This window comes from Leptosomus discolor, chromosome 1, assembly GCF_034619465.1.
Source record: "Leptosomus discolor isolate bLepDis1 chromosome 1, bLepDis1.hap2, whole genome shotgun sequence".
Taxonomy (NCBI): Eukaryota; Metazoa; Chordata; class Aves; order Leptosomiformes; family Leptosomidae; genus Leptosomus; species Leptosomus discolor.
Window position 1 is genome coordinate 137,142,888 of NC_141391.1, and position 19,166 is coordinate 137,162,053.

Consider the following 19,166-nt stretch of genomic DNA (forward strand, 5'->3'; position numbering starts at 1 on the left):
GTCAAGATGGGACTTGAGAAATACTGGTATGGAATCAGGTCAGTCCCAGTATGCTGTTGTTCTGTCCTATTTTGCAACACAGCTTACACCAGCCCGTACACTTGAACTGTATCTGTGAATCCAAATTCTGCAGAGCGAGGAGGCTACCAGTATAAACTCGCAGGCGACCTCCATACACCTGTCAAGTTGCGTATCTCAGTCTTAGCAGCAGCAAAATAGAATTCTGATTATTTTTTTTTAAGCCTCCAGCTATGATAGTTTCCTACATCAGTTACCTACCAGTTCTGAGATTCCGGAACAGGCCATGCCCCTATCCTGCAGCTCCCTCATTCCTTCCACCCAAGCAGCATTCGCAGAAAACCTTTGCTGGCATGCCTTCCCTCTCTGGTTCAGGCCTACGTGTTCCTTTTACAAGCAGACCCAAGTGGTCTCTGCCTGTGCTTCAAGTCGGCCCACACGCTGCATATGCGTAACGCAGAGTCTCCAGATTCTCAGCAGGACTTAGCTTTGACCGTCCTCACTGATGTAAGAGACATAGAGCTGGCTTAGACCACAAGCATGGTGAGCTTTCATAGACCTGTGCAATATTGTACCGGTCACAACACTCCAGCTGCGAGTGGAACAAAGGACCCCATCTCCTGACACAACCACACATGCGTATGTTGCATGACAAAGCAGCTTCTCATCATGCAACCTGACATTGTGCGCTCTCTCCTCAGGCTCCTACGCAGACACCTCTTATGGGGAGGTGGGAGAAAACATCTGCACCTTGGCCATGGGGCAAATGGCATATGACTTTAGTACTGGGCAAAGAGGATGACAGGGCCTTGGGATACAGGCTGCCAGAACTACCTGCCACAACCACTGCTCACTTTCTGTCCATGCCCGAGGTGCGTCGACAGGAGGAGACTGAAAAAGACAACATGGGCCACTGGAACTACTCTGGCCAGCTGCCTATAACCCAGGGGCCCTGGCGTAGTGACACCCTTGTCCACCCCCTCGTCCCTTGGGCACATTTTGGACAGTCCTGGACTAGGAACTGCATCCTAGATCACCCCCAGGCCACACCTAGTGACACTGCCTACCACACGTGCACCCGCTGGTGTGAGACTAAGTAGGAGTTACGACTGAAGCTCTTCCCACAGTGTGAGCACTTGAAAGGTTTCTCCCCAGTGTGGGTACGACGATGACGGATGAGGGTTGAGTTGTCACTGAAGCAGGTGCCACACTCGGCACACTTGTAGGGCTTCTCCCCAGTGTGGGTGCGACGGTGCTGGACAAGGTGTGAGCGCTGGCTGAAACTCTTCCCACAGTCAGGGCACAAGTATGGCTTCTCACCTGTGTGGACACGCCGGTGGATGACCAACTTAGAGCTCTCACTGAAGCACTTGTTGCAGTCGGCACACTTGTAGGGCTTCTCGCCCGTGTGGAGCCGCTGGTGGGCAATGAGGTTGGAGCTGTCACTGAAGCGCTTCCCACACTGGGGGCACTTGTATGGTTTCTCACCCGTGTGAAAGTTGGCGTGGCGGAGCAGGCCTGAGTTCTGGTAGAAGTTCCTCCCACACTTGGCACAGACATAAGGCCTCTCGCCAGTGTGGTTGCGCTGGTGCTGCACCAGGTGCGTGCTCTGGCTGAAACTCTTGCCACAGTCCTTGCATTGGTATGGCCGCTCACCCGTGTGGATGCGCTGGTGCTGGATGAGGTGGGAGCGGCGGCTGAAGCTCTTGCCACAGTCAGCACACATGTATGGCTTCTCCCCTGTGTGGATCCTCTGGTGACGGATCAGGTCAGAGCTGCGGTTGAAGCTCTGCCCGCACTCGATGCAGATGTAGGGCTTCTCTCCCATGAATGCTCGCTGGTGCACCACAGTCTCCTTACGCTTCCGGAAGCTGCAGCGAGAAGTCTCCTTGGGCCCTGTCTCTGTGGAGAGAAGGTCTGGCCTCGTACAGGACACCTCCTGGTCACAGCCCGAAGGAGAAGCTTCCCTCACGAAAAAGTCCGAAATGGTCCCACAGGGCTCGGCTGCCTGTGGCCCATCTCGCTGGAGATCCCCCTCATTTTCACTCATGCTCCCATCACCTGCCGGGACAGAAGGAGAGTCCAGACACAATCGACACGTTTTGTCACGGCCCGCACCCCCCCTTCTCCACCCAGCCTGGCCACCGCAGCGGCCCCACACGGGCCCCGGCAAGGTGCTACGTTCTCCTGCGCAGCCGGTCCCGGCTCCGCCGCTTCCAGCGGGGAGGCGAAGGCGTCGGCACCGCCTCCATCCTCCCTCGCTGTCACCCGCCTGCGCGGCCACCCCTGTCACCTCCGACCGAAATGGGCGCTGGGGAGGGGGCGCACCCCACGCCCGCTGCTACCGCCGGCGGTAGCTTCCCCCTCCCCTTCGCTCCCCGCCTGGGGGGGGCTGGGCCAGTGCACGGGAGGCCGAGGCGCTGGGCCAGGGGAAGGAGCTGCCGGGAGCCGGGGAAGGAGGCAGGGCGGGGAGGCCGGCAGGCAGCTGCGGGGCCTGGCGGCGGCGCCCGGCCGGCCCTCCCGAGACCCGCCGCCCTCCCCCGGGGGCAGCACCGGCGGCGACGCTGCGGGAAACCCAACCCCCGCCCCGGGCGCGCCCCCGTAGCCCGCTCCCTCAGCTGCCCCCGCCCGGGGCCGGCGACCCGCCGTGTCCGCCTCACCTCCGCCCGGCGGCACGGCCCCGGCCCGACCCGGGCAGGGCAGAGGGGGCGCCGGGCGCAGCCCCGGCTGGGCGCGGCGCGGCCACCGGCCGCGGGGAGGGGAAGTTCCCCCGCGCGGGGCCCGCCCCGCCGGCACTTCCTGCGGCTCCCGGGCGCCTGCCGGCCGGCCGGCCTCTATGGTTGTAACCCTTCCGGCCCCGGCCCGCCCTGCCCGCCGCTCCTCGCTGCCGCGGTCGGAGGTTCCCCCCTGGCCGGGCGCGGGGCTGCAGAGGGCCCCGGCCGGCGAAGCCCGGTCTGGCGGCTGGGCTGGGCTCGGCCGCCAGTGCAGCCCCTCCCCGCCGGCGGCCTCTGCCACCGGCCGCTCCTGACCCGGGGCGCATCTCGCAGATTCTCTCGCTCCCCCGTGGGCGGGCGCCGCCCTGCCGTGGCCTGCCCCTCCGCCGGCCTCTCCCTGCTGCTCGTCCCCGCCTGCCCTCGGGGCACTGTCCCCGCCTGCCCGGTGTCCTGGCACCGTTCAGGGACTTGGAAGGAACGAGGAGAGGCTGGGGCCGGTCTCTGACCGGGCGCCATGCCGACGCGGGTCACATAACGGGCCCTGGGCATGGCTGGACCTCTCCATAGGGGTGCAGCCCTGCTCGCTGAAAGCGCAACCTCTGCTCTTAGTCGGGGAGCACGGGGCAGTAGGAAGCAAAAAGGACCGAGGTTTCGGGGGCATCCTCAGTTGGCCGTCCTGCTCTCCTGCCCTGCCTGTGCCATGGCTTCCAGTTCCTCCAATGCCTCTCCTCTGCTGCGCAACCTTCCCAAGCTTCCTTGCACTGACACGTTTTCCTGTTGCCTCAGTTGTTTTCTTCACCTAACACTCCTCGGCATGCCTCTGATTCACAACTGTCTGTTTCCTCCCTCACATTTCTTTATTCCAGCTCCAGAATAAAGAGAAGGCTCAGGGGAGACCTTAGTGTGGCCTTTCAATACATAAAGGGGGCTTACAAGAAAGACTTTTTACCAAAGCCAGGACAAGGGGCAATGGTTTTAAACTGAAAGAGGGTAGATTTAAATTGGACATAAAGAATAAATTTTTTACCATGAGGGTGGGGAGGCACTGGAGCAGGTTGCCCAGAGAAGTGGATGCCCCATCATTGGAAGTGCTCAAGGCCAGGTTGGATGGGGCTTTGAGCAACCTGGTCTAGTGGAAGATGCTCCTGCCCATGGCAGGACTAGATGATCTTTGAAGGTCCTTTCCAACCCAGACCATTCTATGGTTCCTAAATTCCAACACCTGACGTGTTCCCAAACCGCTCTGTAAATTAGGAACTGTGGCTGTTTTGCTGAAAGGAAACTCAGAGCGCATGGGGGAAACAAAAAGATTTACCAAAAGGCAAGAAAGAAGCCTAGATTTTCATGAGACTTTCATGCAGTTGAGTCACATCATTTAGAAGTACTGAGTCAACCAAGAGGACAGGACACACCTGGTTTTGGCTCGAGATGCAAAGGTTTGCAGAACCCGAAGTGACACCTGTCTCTGTATGCTTAAATACTGACATGAATATTAATTTTAAAATTGACTATGAATGTTAAATAACTGCGGTTAAATGCTTGTGTTTTCCACAGTTATTCAAAGCAGAAGAAACAAAAGACTTCTTTTGTGCTTTGGTGCCCTTGAACAAACTTAACTACAACCCTTCCTCCTGACCTGATATGGTGGGAAAACAGTTCTGTTGTCCCCACCATGCATTCTGAACTGTTTTCTGATTTATTCCCAGTCCCTTTTAAACATCTCTGGATAGTAATGGTTCTGCAGACCTTATACCCAAATGTTGCTTTGTTGAGATAAGTGTTGTTGACAGGAGAATTAGCCATTGCAAGAGAGAAATTAAGTTGTGTAAATAAGGAAATGTGTTCCGGGAGATGGAAAAAACAAGAGGAAAGATCAGTGAACTACATACCCGCAGAGTGCCTGGTATAGTCAGCTGGAGGAGAAGAAAGCCTCTGCTAAAGTCTTTCACAGGAGCAGCAAGGGAGCACAGCTTAAAATCGTGAAAAGTAAATTTTAAGGAGCAAGTTGTAAAATGCGGTAGCGATTGTGTTCAGCCTGTTCTCTGCAAGCTGGAGATCTGGTACTCCGGATCTATACCTGGAGAATAATCACAGGTAGGGAAGATGGAACCTGGGATCAAATTGTCAGTAAGGCAGCTGTAGGAGCGCAGCGCAGAGGAAAGTTACGTTAATATTTACGTGCCGATGCAAAAGAAGATGCCGATCCTAGGACAGGATACCATCAACCTCACAGAGGGTGGAGGCACAAACGAAACAGGTATGAAAAAGGAGGCGCACCTACAGCTGTTTGGGAATGTGTTTTTTCTGCTGCTCCAAAGAAGTACTTCCATATCTTTGGAGTTGCATGGCTGAAGGAAATGGAAGTGAAGCCAGTCACTCACTGGGTAAGGAAAAGCTGGGAAGATGGCCAGGGACGCATTGCTAAAAGCTTTGAAACATAATACTCACAGAGGTGAACATCATCAGAATAACAGCAATAAAAGGCTGGAGGATGACAGCAGGATGGTTTGTTGTGAATAATTTATAGTAGTTTAATTCATACCAAAATAATTTATAATAAGGATTTTAATCATAGTTTAAATCACCAAGTGAGCAAATTTGAATTAAGTAAGCGATGTTAATCATATTTTGTCGGCATACTTTGTAAGAGTTTTCTTCCCTAAAGGGAAGATTGATTCTCATTGTTTGCTGAACATCCAGAAATCTTAAACTAAGTGTAATCTTTTCACAAAATAATTGGGTTTTTGTTAGTGAGAATACATGTACACACAAGTAGTTCTATAAGTTAACGCGAACTTAATTATTTATTTAGCCCACATAAATTTTCAATGTCATGATTTTGTAAACTGTTAAATTACACTTCCTATTTATTAAATAATTCCTTTGTTTAATCCAGATTTGACAAGATGTTTGTGGAATTGGAACAGTGGAAAAGAAAAAAATGAGAATTTTCAATTTGTCTTGTAAGTGAAATATGATGAACAGATCTAAGAAATGCTTTATGTTTAAAGTTGAGATATTTATTAAACAAAGCTTAAGAAACTGAGATGATAATTGTGATAAATCTCACACCTAATGATTATTCAGATTGGAAGCTTTCTGCCTTTAATACTGTCAAAGTTTGTGGTTGATTTTCTTTAAAACCTTGGCAACAGGTATACTTGTGCTTCAATGTTGGTTTTTTTTTAATGTAATGTAAGCCAAATTATTTTTATAGGTTACTGTAAATCTAGGCTTTAAAATGGATGGCTGTCTTTTCATGTGTAATGTAAATAGGTTTAACTGGGGAAAAATTACGCTCAGATTTAAAAAAAAAAAAAAAGCTACATCAAAATATTTCTAGTTAAAAAGACCAGAACCACAAAGAAAACATTTATTAACAACTTGGCTGCTTGTGGTGTCACACCATTCCCTTCCCAGGCTCTCTCCATTTCAAGTGCTCCGTGCCCTCCAATACTTTGACAAATAACATGCAGCCTTCTATTTCCCAAACTGAACTGTTGTGTTATTCAGATAAAGTCTTACAGAAGGACTGGGTCATGGACACTGCCTTCTTCATAGTTCCACAGATTCTTCCTTCCTCTCCTCCTCCTTTGAAATGCCGTGCAGATTCCTCTGTCTTTCCTTTTAGCAATTCGTACCGTGTCACGTGTACCGGTCTGTGGCGGTTTGCCATGGCTCCCAGGGTATGATCCATCACAGGTTTGTGGCCATCAGCTACACTCAGCTGTGGCTCTGCAGGTCTCACAGACTGTGAAGAATAATGGTCTTCAAACTGATTTCCCTTTTCTTGTTTGTGTTGATGGAGAATTTCCTTCTGTCCGCTGCAGTTCTGATTGCATTGGAAGGTGTCCTGTGGGGTCCCTGTAGATTTATGCGCCTCGTCTCCTTTGGGATTTTGAAGTGAGGTGAGGTTGAGGCTTTTTCAGCACTCCTTTTATTTTGTCATGGCCCTATCTGTTCAGATGTATTAGCTGGTTACTGCTACTACTTTGCTGTTACCTCCAGTTTTGTCCTGGATTTATACCCACCTCTTGCCCTGTGTTGGTTGGTTTTCTGAAACTGCTGTGCTTGGTGGTTACTGATGTAGCTATTTCGTGGTTATGTACAGATGTTGCTCATCTGTGCATAGTGTTTTGGGTCTGTTGCTGAGAGTGTACCCTAGCTGAGAAACCTCCATCCATCTTGTGGTATTAGTCTTTAAATCTGTTTGGATTAGTGATTACTCCTCTTTAAAGAAAACCATGTGTTGGATGTGGAATTTGTACTTCACACAGAGGAGCAGGAACATTTGCTCCTTAGCATAAGGTGGAATGAAAAACGTGTCATTTTAGTCAGTATCATCCCATGCTGCTTGAAATGTGGAGTCTCCTGCACAATAATAATCTTGTCATCTACAGTCTTGATGATTGAGAGTCTTGCTTGTGCCTGAGTTCGGTTTTGACATCTGGAGTTTAGCTGACATCATTATGGACAGATGTAGCTAGTAAATGATTGCCAGCTGTGTAGATGTCGTGCAGCTCAGGATGACAGAGTTAATTTTTGATCTTACAGGCAGTCAACACTTTGCACTGGATACACATTAGGTCATTTTTTTGTCAGTCCTTGTCCTTGCTCCATTCCACTCTGCTCCTGGAATATGGACCTGGAGCCTTACTGCGCGGAACGTAAAACACTTCACAGTCTTAGTTGGGTTATAGTCACGATCTCAGACAAGTTACCTCTTCCCTGGGAGGTAAGGAAATGTGATTTTTACTAATACCTGACTGGGGAACAGAGACTAAGGTCTAGTTGTGCTAGTCACCGAATGGCAGACAGTTAAATATGAGTGGCTCTGGCACTACGCAGCTTATGCAAGGTCCCACTGACAGAGCAGGGAAATGAAGCTGGCACTGCAAAGCCTCGAGGGAGCATCCCAAAACACTTCTTTCATTTGTGGATACGGATGTTACTGTTGGTGTATCAGTCTGTGCCTTTTCTACCTGTGAGACTTGTAGCATCTATGAACAGTGCTATAGTCCTGGGGAGCGAGTCCCAGAGCAGCGACACTGACATTTGCCCATCAGTAGGTACTGCTAAATGCCTCAGTTGATTTCTTATCTAAACTGCAAGCAGGTCCTAATGTAGCTGGGCACAGGTGGATGTTGTATTGATAGTTCTGTAAGTAGGTCTGTGTGTTCAAATGTATTTGCATGTGACTACTGTAGTGTGGGTTGGCACTCGAATTTGGCTTCTGTCTTCATTGGAGAACCTGGGACTGAGTCCTACTCCCCCTTTATGTTGAATAAAGAGAAGGAACGGGTAGTGAAAGTCAGGCTTCCTATAGTGCCCCTAAGTACCTGTTTAGCACAGGAATTCCCTCTCTCTCCTGTGTTTTTGTCCCAATTCGGCCAGAAGAAATTGATTATCTAGGAATGAGGAAACTTTGGGAAACATTATCTGGAGAAGCAGGCCTTCTTAGGACTTCAGACATGGAATGGGGATGCATCTACTGGATTAATGCTAACAGTGCAACGCTATTTTTTTTTATATATATATGTGTCACAACACATATTTATCTTTGCAATTAAGTTACATGCTCCAGTATGCAGGTGCAAATGAAGTTGTGTCACTATTTCGGATCAAGGCTTTGTTGGGCCAGACTGTGGCTTGAAGACTGCATTATCATTTACTCTGTCTGTGATTCTTTGTCTCCTGAGACATGGCAATGGCTACATCAAAATCAGTGGTGGTTTCAAATAATTCCCCTTTCAATCACTTGCTTTAAGCACAAAAGAAGAGGCCCTTTTGCTTACTCTGACTCTAAATTCATTTATTTGCTTCTTTACTGGGAGGTTAGCAAAGGAGTTGTTTTCTGGTCTTCATACTCCTTTCACTCATGTATCTTAAAAATCAGACTATACCCTGGTCTCAGTACACATGGGGTAAGCGTGGGATGCAAGTGGATCCCTGCTGAGAAGCTGAGGGATTCTAAAGGTTTTAGATCCCCGGGTCCCACTGAGATTTACCTGGAGCATGGGACAACTTCGAGGTGCCTCTAAAGTGCCTGAGTTAATGCTTTCAGCACAGGGGAAATCTTATCCGGCTTTTCAGAATTTACCAATGTTTTCAGAACCCTCTGGGTTCAGGTGGGACATTTTGGAATTATTGCATGGCCTCGGTGGGGTTTTTTCTGCCAGACCTTGCAAGACCAGAGGGCCATGTCTGCTTGCATGTGACTGAAATGCAGTTTCCTAGATTGCCCAGGTGGTGGCAGATTTGCAGGCTATCAAATCAGTCTTTTCAACACATTTTGCGATGGAACTGCGTTTTCTACGTGGGTTAAAGATGCCGCCTTCTTAAATTGTTACTCTTTCATACCTCTGAAGCCATTTAAATGGCTTCCATTTCAAATGGAAAATATCTGCTTTCAAGTATATTAGTCCTTAACACAAATGTTATCTGCTGTTATATTTCTTGTTAAATTTCTGCTAAACCAAAGTTTAATGATTAGACTTGTTGGAGAAGGGTTTTTTAATTAATTTGTCTACTTATTTAAACTAATGAAGTGCTATTGATTACAGAGTGTTTGTGTGGAATTAACTCCCGAATCTTGTACCACGTAGAAATCCCACAGATTGTCTGTCAAAGTTCCTAGTGGGTCAGGTCTTGCTCCTAGAAGGAAGTATCTGTCCATTGGTGCTGAGAACGTTCCTTGAGGTTTTTAAACGACAGCCTCCCATGTAGCCACACAATCTCCTGGCCTCACTCCTTGTTTCTTGAAGGCAGAACTTAACATCTTTCTGCATTTTCACCCTCTTCCTGCTCCTAAATTTTATTCAAGACTGCAAGGTTCTGATATCCTTTATTTATTAATATTTCCATAGATTTTAGGGGTATACTAGCAAATTAAGTGCCACAAGGCTTTGGGGTGGGGGGGTGGGATTGGGGGGGCAGAAAGAATGACTGCGATAGTTTGAAGGAATTTGTTTGTATTAGTTCTTTCTTCAAAGCCAATACCTAACCTGCTACTGCTGTAATAATTGCCTGAGTGACAAATATGGGGTGAATATTTCCAGTATCTTTGGTTTTACGCAGTGTTCCCTGGTTTATGCTTCTGCAGGTTATGTTAGCCATTTCACCCCAGCATCACCATTGGAAGTTATGTTCTGCTGATACTCATCATGGCTTTTGAAGTCTTTTCCTGAGTCTGTGCTTCCAATGATAGATTCTTCTACCCTGTAAGTGTGGTTTACAATCACCAAAAATCAAATCCTTTGCATTTGAGAAATTCACTTCACTATTCTTCCTTGAAAAACAAGAAAATCCTCAAAACCAGGCAGCCTGCCAAACTCCAAAATGCATCTACAATATACTACCAAAACCAAAATGCATGGAGTAAAAATAAGTGTGGTGAATCATGCTTTAATCCTAATCTTAAACTCCTTTGATGCTTTTCCAATTATTCATACATTACAATTTTTCAAGTGTTTTTAAGTAGTGTTCTTGCATCTTCAGTTGTTCAAATAGCCATACTGTGTATAGCCATGCTTTGTGTAATATCTTCATTTCCTTGGGAATGTGGTGAGCCTTTTTTGTTCTGGATGACGTTGGAAAGCTGAAATTTGGGCTGTATTCAATTACAAAATGGTGAAAACATGCAATAAGTCATGCTAGAGCTTATTATAAATGAAAGTGCTTTCCCTTTGAAGGAATTGTGTTAATGCTACTCTAGACTGGCAGGAAGCACCATTTTATTTTGTATTTGTATACAAATGCAATACCAAAGTACAGTGATGTCTCTATCCAGTACAAGGTCACCAAGAAGCTAGTGTGATGTAAATATAGTACAATAGTAGATCTCCACCTGCTGGATTTTTTTGTGCATTACAGCTATAATTATAGTGAACCACTGAATTTTAAAGAGGAAAAATTTATTTTGATCATAACTTCTTTTTCTTCATGTAAGAAAGGACTGTACATAATACTCAAGCTGATAAATTTGTTATCCTCTGGTGACCTGACAGATGCCACTGAGATCCTGGGCACCTGCACATTCCAAATAGCTCTGCACTGCTGAGAGGGAAAAGCAACCAGCTCAGCTCGGCTTTTCGTCAGGGAAGGTAATGAGCTGCAACACTGTTTTGTCTCCGTTCTCTGTTTAAGCTCTGTGTAAGCAAAAAACAGATACACGGGATTTCCCTTGCTGTTGTTTTAAGCTTTATGTGAGTAGAAATATAATCGTTTTTTGGTTTTTGCTGGTTCTGGCTGGGATACAGTTAATTTTCTTCATAGTAGCTAGTATGGGGCTATGTTTTGGATTTGTACTGAAATGTGTGATAACACAGGGATGTTTTAGCTATTGCTGGGCTGTGCTTACACAGCGTCAAGGCCTTTTCTGCTTCTCACACCACCCCACCAGCGAGTCAGCTGGGGGTACACAAGAAGTTGGGAGGGGACACAGCTGGGACACCTGACCCCAAATCACCAAAGGGATATTCCATATCATATCACGTCATGCTCAGCAATAAAAAACTGGGGGAAGAAGAAGGAAGGGGGGAGGTTCAGAGTTATGGTGTTTGTCTTCCCAAGTAACCGTTGCACGTGATGGAGCCCTGCTTTCCTGGAGATGGCTGAACACCTGCCTGCCGATGGGAAGCGGTGAATGAATTCCTTGTTTTGCTTTGCTTGCACGTGCGGCTTTTGCTTTGCCTATTAAACTGTCTTTATCTCAACCCACGAGTTTTCTCATTTAACCCTTCCAATTCTCAGCCCAGTCCCACTGGGGTGGGGGTGGGAGAGTGGCTGTGTGGGGCTTAGTTGCCAGCTGGGGTTAAAGCCCGACAAGGTTAGAGCAGGAGAGTCTGCAGTGGTTGTACTTGGAGGATTTTTATGTCCCGAAGTATTTGCAGGTCACTCTTGGACCAGTTCTCTGACAGGTCAGTCACGATCTCTACTTACATGCTGGCTCCCTACTTACATTTCTCCCCTAGTAGGTGTTTGCCTTTCAGAAAGAAAGAAGGAGAAACTGTAAGGGAAGAAAAAGCTCCTCTGGAGGAAAGAAACTTTGTCAGCAAGATTTAGTCTTCCTCTGAACCTCTGCCTCAAGAGTAAGGTGAACTGGCCCCTCCTGGGAGGCTTCCTTAATTTTTTCACTGAAGATGAGGGGAGTAAGAGATGTGGTAGGAAAGGAGTGGCATTTGACTGTCGTGGCCTTTGCAAGTAAATACAATGATATTTCATGTTTTAGCTTTTTTTTTTTTTTGAGTTATGCATTATATTTGACTCACAGGTATAATTAACAAAGAGTTTCTAAAGCAGTATTTCTTTTTCTAAAAACTTTTTTAACAAATCTGAAGTACTTCTTTGGAATATATCAGCTTTGATAGACTTTAACCATCTTTTGGAAAGAAGCAGCCATCAAAAGCAAACAGCATATTCTGTTATAATGTGCACATGGAGGATATTTTGTTTCCACATTCAAATAGAAAGATGCAGGCCACCTTTTTCACTGAGCATTTGATCTGTGTGCACATGGTAATGAAATGAAGGTCAGTGAAAAAGAACTGAAGACATCCCTGGATAAAATGGGAAAGCAGAACTATGGGGCAATTTAAGCTGTGGAAAAGGCCAGCTTGTGGAAAAACCATGGGTGAAGCTCAATACCCAGAGAACAAGAGAAAGGAAGGAGCAGAACCATGGATTCGCTTCTCCAGCCCTTCTCTGCTGTGAGCCTGCAGCATTACATTTGCAGCACGTGCAAGTCCATAAAACATCACCCATCCAGGCATGTTTTGGAGGAGAGCGTGTGTGGTTAGGGAGGTGTGACTAACTCACAGAGCTCCCGGGAAGGGTGCAGAGCACAGCACCCAGCACAGGGTGATGATGCCTTCCAGCATGTTTCCTCACCCACAGCTCCTGCCTGCCAGTGAGGCAGCCCAAGGGCAGGGGAGAGGTAGCTGCTGCTGGGTGGTTAGTTCCTGAAGCTCCATGTGAAAGGGTGACCACCACGTCCATCTGCCTCTGATGTTTCTGAGCTCTTGAGTTTCAGGGCCCTCTCTTTGCTGCAGCAGCTGCTGCGTGTTCCCCATTGCGAGAGGGCAGGCCTTCCCCTTTGCCTGCCTTCCTTTCTCGCCCTGCCAGCTGCACCCCACCAGACACGAAAGCCTGTGGAGAAAAGCTACCAGGGCAACGCTACCCGTCTTCAAAGGGGGCGCGGAGCCTCGCCTGCTCTCTGTGCCGGGCAGCTGACTAGCAGCACAGTCCCCCCTTCTCACAGCGACGCCATGGTGAGGGCTGGATGAACCCACCGAGCGAACAAGGCCAAAGCCCAACGTAAGGGAACAGCAAAGTCACCAGAGAGCACTCCACTCCCACCATGGGACAATTAAGGAAAAGCCCCCGCGTACTTTGACGGGGTGGTCGATACCCCAGGGTAAACAGCTGCTGGGGCACCGGCCCCACCGCGCCGAGCGCTGCGGCCGCTATCCGCCCGCCCGCGGGGACGGCGCCTCCCCAGCTCCCGCCGGCGGCGCCGGGGCAGGGCTCCCCGGGGCGGCTCGGCGGGCGCAGCGAGGGGGATCGGCAGCCCTGGCCGGTGGGCAAAAGTGGGGGGGGGGGGGGGGCGGGGCGCGGCCCCGACGCTGCCGCGGCACGGCCCTGGCGTCCCGGGCCCGGCGCCCCGCGTCTGCCCCACCCGGCCTTTCGGCTCCCTGCAGGAGGGGTGGGGCGCAACGCTTCCCGGTGCCAGTCCGCTGCCTTCCCCTCGCCAGGGAGAGCCAGCAGCAGGCCCGGGGAGCAGCAGGCCCGGGGAGGAGCAGACCCTGCACCTCCGACGCAGCAGCCGGCGTAGGAGCCCCTGGGAGGGAAGGTAGGGGCCCGCGGCAGCTGCTGGGAGGGGGCCGGGCTGACCCAGCGGTCTAAAAACAGGTCTGGGGTAGGCTGAGGTGCTGCTCAGAGGCTTTTGGAGAGGGCTGGAGGTGCTCTGGAGGGAGGGGGGAACCTGTTAGCTGGCGGGCGTGTACTAAAGGTTGGGAAGAAGCACGAGGTGTTGAGGCTGAGAGGAGAGTGGGACCCTGTGCCAGGAGCCAGAGCAGCCCTGAGATGGGGCTTGTCGGTGTTACAGGGGAGATTAAGATCAGATAACACCGCTTTTTATTACAGAAGTCTCTTGATTAAGCTCTCCAGCTTGCAAGTTACCCAACTTCAGGTCTTCCTAGTAGACGCATCTCTCTGAGGGTAGTGTTCAATACCACGTGCAGGTTTGTCCCTTTTAGGCAGCCTGTGGGTACTGCCAAAACGTACTGCACCTGTGCCTGCCCCCCTCCCTTTCTCCTCTCTGTGTGGGAAAGGCTTCACACTCCAGGTCTCCTCTCCTCTTCTAGATGGAGCCAGTAGTAGAGTCCATACTTGCTTTTCTCCAGAATCCTGGGAAGGGTGATACTGCAGGACATACAGGTGAGATGTAAACTCTGCTAGTTGAATCTCAGAGGGAAGCCTGCGGCTGCACCAAGTGGTGTTGGGAACATGGCGTTCCTTCTTCTCAGCTGGCTGCGCTGTCCTGAGTTGCTGGGATGGTGTGGCATGCTAGGCTGGGGCAAGATGGGCAGTGGTATTCTGTGTTTCTTTCTGCTGTGGGTTTCTAGCAGCTGTTTTAAAGTAAGACAATAAAGTTCATTTGGAGTGGGGGAAAGTTAGCACACTTCTGGGTTTTAGGCTTTTTCATGGGTGAATAAGTTCTGAGGGTGTTGCACAGCTGCATCTGAAATGCGTGGCTCCGCAGCACTAGTTGTGGATGGGAATGGAAGGTTGTTTGGGTCCCGTTGCACACCCGTTAGAGACCTGGGGTATCTGCATGGGCCTCTGGAAATAATCAGCTGCTTGGTTGTAGAGTGAGGGAATGACTGCTCCTGCCAGAGGGAGTCTTCTTCATCCTTCTGGGAGAAAGCTACCTCTTGAGTGTAATTCCTTGATATAAGAGATGAGCCCCCTCTCTCAGTAAGTGGGTTTTTTTTTTGTTTTGTCGGTGGTATTTAGATCTTGGCAATCTAGATCGTTAGATTAGTGTCTGTGTGAATAGAGAGCATTTTGTTTATTTAAGGGCATGTTACTTAAGAATTTTTATTTCTTCGTGTCATAGAGGTAGGACTGAAATTGCACTGCAGAATTTTATCTTGTATGTAGAAAGCCTGGAGTTTTTTTGTTAATGGAATACTAAAACTTCATGTGTTAAATGGAAGTATATGTAGTGCAAGTAACTGACTATTTTAGTGCTAGATCAGAGATGCTAATGGCTAAGTCCTCTGTTTGAATTAATAGTAACCATCTTAAGATGCTTGCAGAAATCAAGCTCAGATTAAGTGTGCATCAGGTGATACTTATAATTCTGTTAATGCTGAACTGAAAATATAAAATTCAGTGAGCAGAGTAAGATAACCAAAGCCTTACTGTGGGGTGCATGATCATACATACTCACTTGTGAAATACATAGGTTGCGTTCTTTAGGGAAAGAAAGGGCCATATTTGAATGTTTCCTGTGAGTTTCCTTGGAATGCAACTTTTTTAGCTTGTCACCACAAGAAAAGTAGGTGTCATTACTCTTTCATATCTAGTTCTAGCATAGTTAATTGGCAATTAGTTAAATTTTTTTATCAATAAAGATTTAACTCCTCTGACTTCTGATGCATGAATATGCAGTATCCTTATAATAATTACAACTGCTCTTGTGGTAATTAGGAAAAAAACCTGACGTGCTGGAAAAGATGTAATGTAAATTTTTTCAGTAAATATTAACTAACACAACTGAGAAACAACCTAAATGTCCCTGTTGATTTTGCCTAATGAAGTTTAAGGGGACTTTTGTGTGTGTGTGTTGAACCATATGCACACAAACACACAGCTTTAAAACAGAGTTTTAATACTATTTTAGCAGGCTGGAAGGCTTTTGAGCAAAGTCTGCAGGAGCAAATAGCTAAAAGTAGGTATTTTTGACAGGTAAGCCATTTCAGCATGTTCCTTTTCCTTCCTTCATTTTGGTAGTCGTCTTTGCCATTCACTGAGGGGAGGAAGAACAAGGAAATGGGGAGGGGAAGGAAGAGAAGAGGTAGGTTTCTTAACTCTTTTCTTCCCTGTGCCGCTTTTTCTTTTCCTTGTCTTCTTGTCTCAGTCTTCATCATTTTCTTTCTTCTTTGGATAAAGGGGAATCTGGTGCAAGTTGATGCTAGGCTTGAGAAATTCAGTTATTTTACAAGGAGCAGCTTATTTGTCTTAGGGAAGGAGAAGTGTCAGATTGCTCTCTTACTCCATCAGGGGACTGCATTTTGACTGACGATGAGGAAGAGAGAGGCACCCCCAAGGACACTAAGCAAAATGTACTGCCTCCACTACCTGAAGCCCGGAGCCCAAACAGGGGAGCAGCCAGTCTGCAAAGGCAGCAGAGGGCAACCTGCAATAAAACCCCGCACCAAAAGAGAGGCTCCATGAAACTCGCCCTTGTAGCTGATGGCCAGAAACAGCACACAGGAGAGAAGCCCTACGAGTGTGCAGAATGCGGGAAGGGCTTCAAGGGGCACACCAGACTCCTGAACCACCTGCAAACCCACAGGAGAGAAAAAACGTTTGAGTGTGTAGAATGTGGGAAGAGCTTTAGCAGGAAGGCCAACCTGGTGGTGCACCAGAGAGTCCATACAGGGGAGAGGCCCTACAAGTGTAAGGAATGTGAGAAAACCTTTAGCCGTACCTCAAACCTTCTTGCTCACCTTAAGATCCATTTGAAAAACAAAACTGTTTCCTGCACCGCGTGCAAGAAGAGCTTCAGTGAAAGTGCAGCTCTCTTCTACCATCAGAGAGTGCATATGGATGAGAAGCCCTATAGATGTACCGAGTGTGGAAATAGCTTCCGTCTGTGCTCAAACTTCATCAAACATCGACAGATTCATTCGAGACAGAGACTCAGTGAAGACACAGCAGGTAACTGAATTAAAATCTGTTGAGTTTTATTTCAAGCTGTACAGACTTACAAGGGATATATGAGATACTGTGGTCTCCAGTTTTTCCTAAACACTTCCCACTCCTTTCTGTGGATATGTATGGACTTTTTTTGTTCGTTTGTTGTTTTTCCTCCCTATGTGGCCAAGAAGGCAAACAGCATCCTCACTTGTATCAGAAATAGTGTGTCCAGCAGGAGTAGGGAAGTGATTTTCCCCCTGCACTCAGCACTGGTGAGGCTATGCCTCGAATACTGTGTGCAGTTTTGGGCCCCTCACTACAAGAAAGACATTGAGGTGCTGGAGTGTGTCCAAAGAAGGGCAACAGAGCTGGTGAAGGGTCTAGAGAACAAGTCCTGTGAGGAGTGACTGAGGGAACTGGGATTCTTTAATCTGGAGAAAAGAAGGCTGAGGGGGGAGACCTTATTGCTCTTTACAGCTATCTGAAAGGAGGTTGTAGTGAGGTGGGTGTTGGTCTCTTCTCCTAGGTAACAAGTGATAGGATGAGAGGAAATAGCCTCAAGTTGTGCCAGGGGAGGTTTAGATTGGGCATTAGGAAGAATTAGGGTTTTTAAGCACTGGAACAGGCTGCCCAGGGCAGTGGTTGAGTCACCGTCCCTGGAGGTATTTAAAAGACGTGTGGATGTGGTGCTTAGTGACATGATTTAGTGGTGGAGTTGGCAGTACCAGGCTAATGGTTGGACTTGATGATCTTAAGGGTCGTTTCCAACCTAAACTATTCTATGATGTATTTATCTCTGTGATTTGAAAATGTGCTTTGAAAATGCCAGAGTTGAAATTTATACTTTGCCATGAGGGCTGCCTGGGACCTTAGACTGCAGAGCTCTCAGATCCCACTAATTCCTGCTTCAGTGTTGCCTGATGTCTAGCCCTAGATCTTCAGAAGTGCCCAGTCCACAAAATACTAAATTTAGGGAAGTGGAAGAGATTTAGACTGTGCATCAAGGCCTTGGTAATCTCTAGCACCTATTTTTTGTTACATGTATAATTCTATGATTAGAGCACCTTTTCATTGTTTGCAGGGGGACATCTCTGCTGGCCATCCCTCCATAATACTCTTAGCATAGCATAGGCTGTTGAGCAGGGTGATTGTTTAAAGTAGGGAGTTTTATGGATTTTGCAATATTCCATGTTCTTGTAGTGACCAGAAACTCTGGTCAAAAGCTTCACTGGGTTTTTTCTGTTGTTGTACCTTTACATGGGCCGTCCCTTTATACTTGGTGAAAAATATTTTCATTCTTAATCTTGCGTCTTGCCTACCCAGCCATAGAATTGTTCTGGGGGTTGGAGTCTTGGCCACCAGATCGTGTAACAGCAGGGCAATTAAGACATGAGCCTGGCCATGTGAAAAAAGTGTTTTGTGTGTGAGGTTTTTCTGTTGGGTTTTTTTGTGGTTTTTTTGGTGGTGTTTGTTTGTTTGGGGTTTTTAATTTGTTTTATTTTGTTTTCCCTTCTGAAAAAAATTTCTGAGCAGGAGAACCTTTCCTCTTAACAATGGAAATAATAATGAAGTTACAATGAAATGGCAAAACTGAATCCCAAAGGTAGGGTTTGAGACCATTCAGATGCAGAGAGGTGGCCTAGTAACTCTGCTAATGAGCCTTAAAGATGGGATTTTGTACTGCTAATGTTTTGGTTTTTTTTTTCCCTTTTTAATGCTGTTTGTTTGTTTGCTTTTTTTCCAGATGTAAGAGTGTATAATTCATAAGAAAAAAAAAAACAACTCGTTTTTACCCTGGCAACTGGCCAATAATTAATATCAGATCAGCCTAATACTATACCTGCTTCAAAAGAAAGTGTGCAAACTTACTTTGGAGTAACTATAGCTACTGCATCATTGTAATGGAAGCTCCATAATAAAATTGCTTTTGTGATCAAACATATGCCACATTGGCCTTGCAATGTGTGGATTAGGAATAAAACTTGATTTCTATATCTGATATGATTTCAAAGAAGAGATTTACATATTTATAACTTAAGTACGTTTTTACATTACATCTCAGCTGTCCTGTTCCTTAACAGCTCCCTAGCTCCAGCTCTGCTTTGTCCCCCCAGCACCAACTCCCCTCCCCCCCGCCTCCCCCCCCAACCCAATGGTGTGGGGAAGCAAGGGGAAGGTATTTTGATTGTGATAAAAACCAAGTGTGTAATGTTTCAGGGGGCTATGTCTTCCTAGGCTTTGTTCTGCTTTGGCTTAGTTTGGGCCAACATGTGACTTGACTGAAGTTTTAAGCTTAAGTGAGTGAGAGGAAGGTTTGTTACTGAGCTGCCTTTTCCTTGTGTGAAACCATACTTAAAATGCTGACCTAGCAATTGGTGATAAAGTGGGCTCTTGACTTACACTGTCTTCCTTTTAGCTGCAAACCATTCTGAATTTACATCTTTGCATCATAAAGAAGAGCAAGGGTGTGGTGCAGAGAAATGTGAGAGGGATCACTTGAATCTTGTT

The 19,166-nt window shown here is 47.4% G+C and overlaps 1 protein-coding gene across 1 annotated transcript; it reads right to left on the reverse strand.

The window, feature by feature from the left end:
* Positions 1-1,081: 1,081 nt before the first annotated feature.
* Positions 1,082-2,068, reverse strand: LOC104342149 (uncharacterized). Its single transcript, XM_086478937.1, has one exon. The coding sequence runs from the start codon at positions 2,066-2,068 to the stop codon at positions 1,082-1,084; it is 987 nt and encodes a 328-aa protein (XP_086335063.1).
* Positions 2,069-19,166: the final 17,098 nt, after the last annotated feature.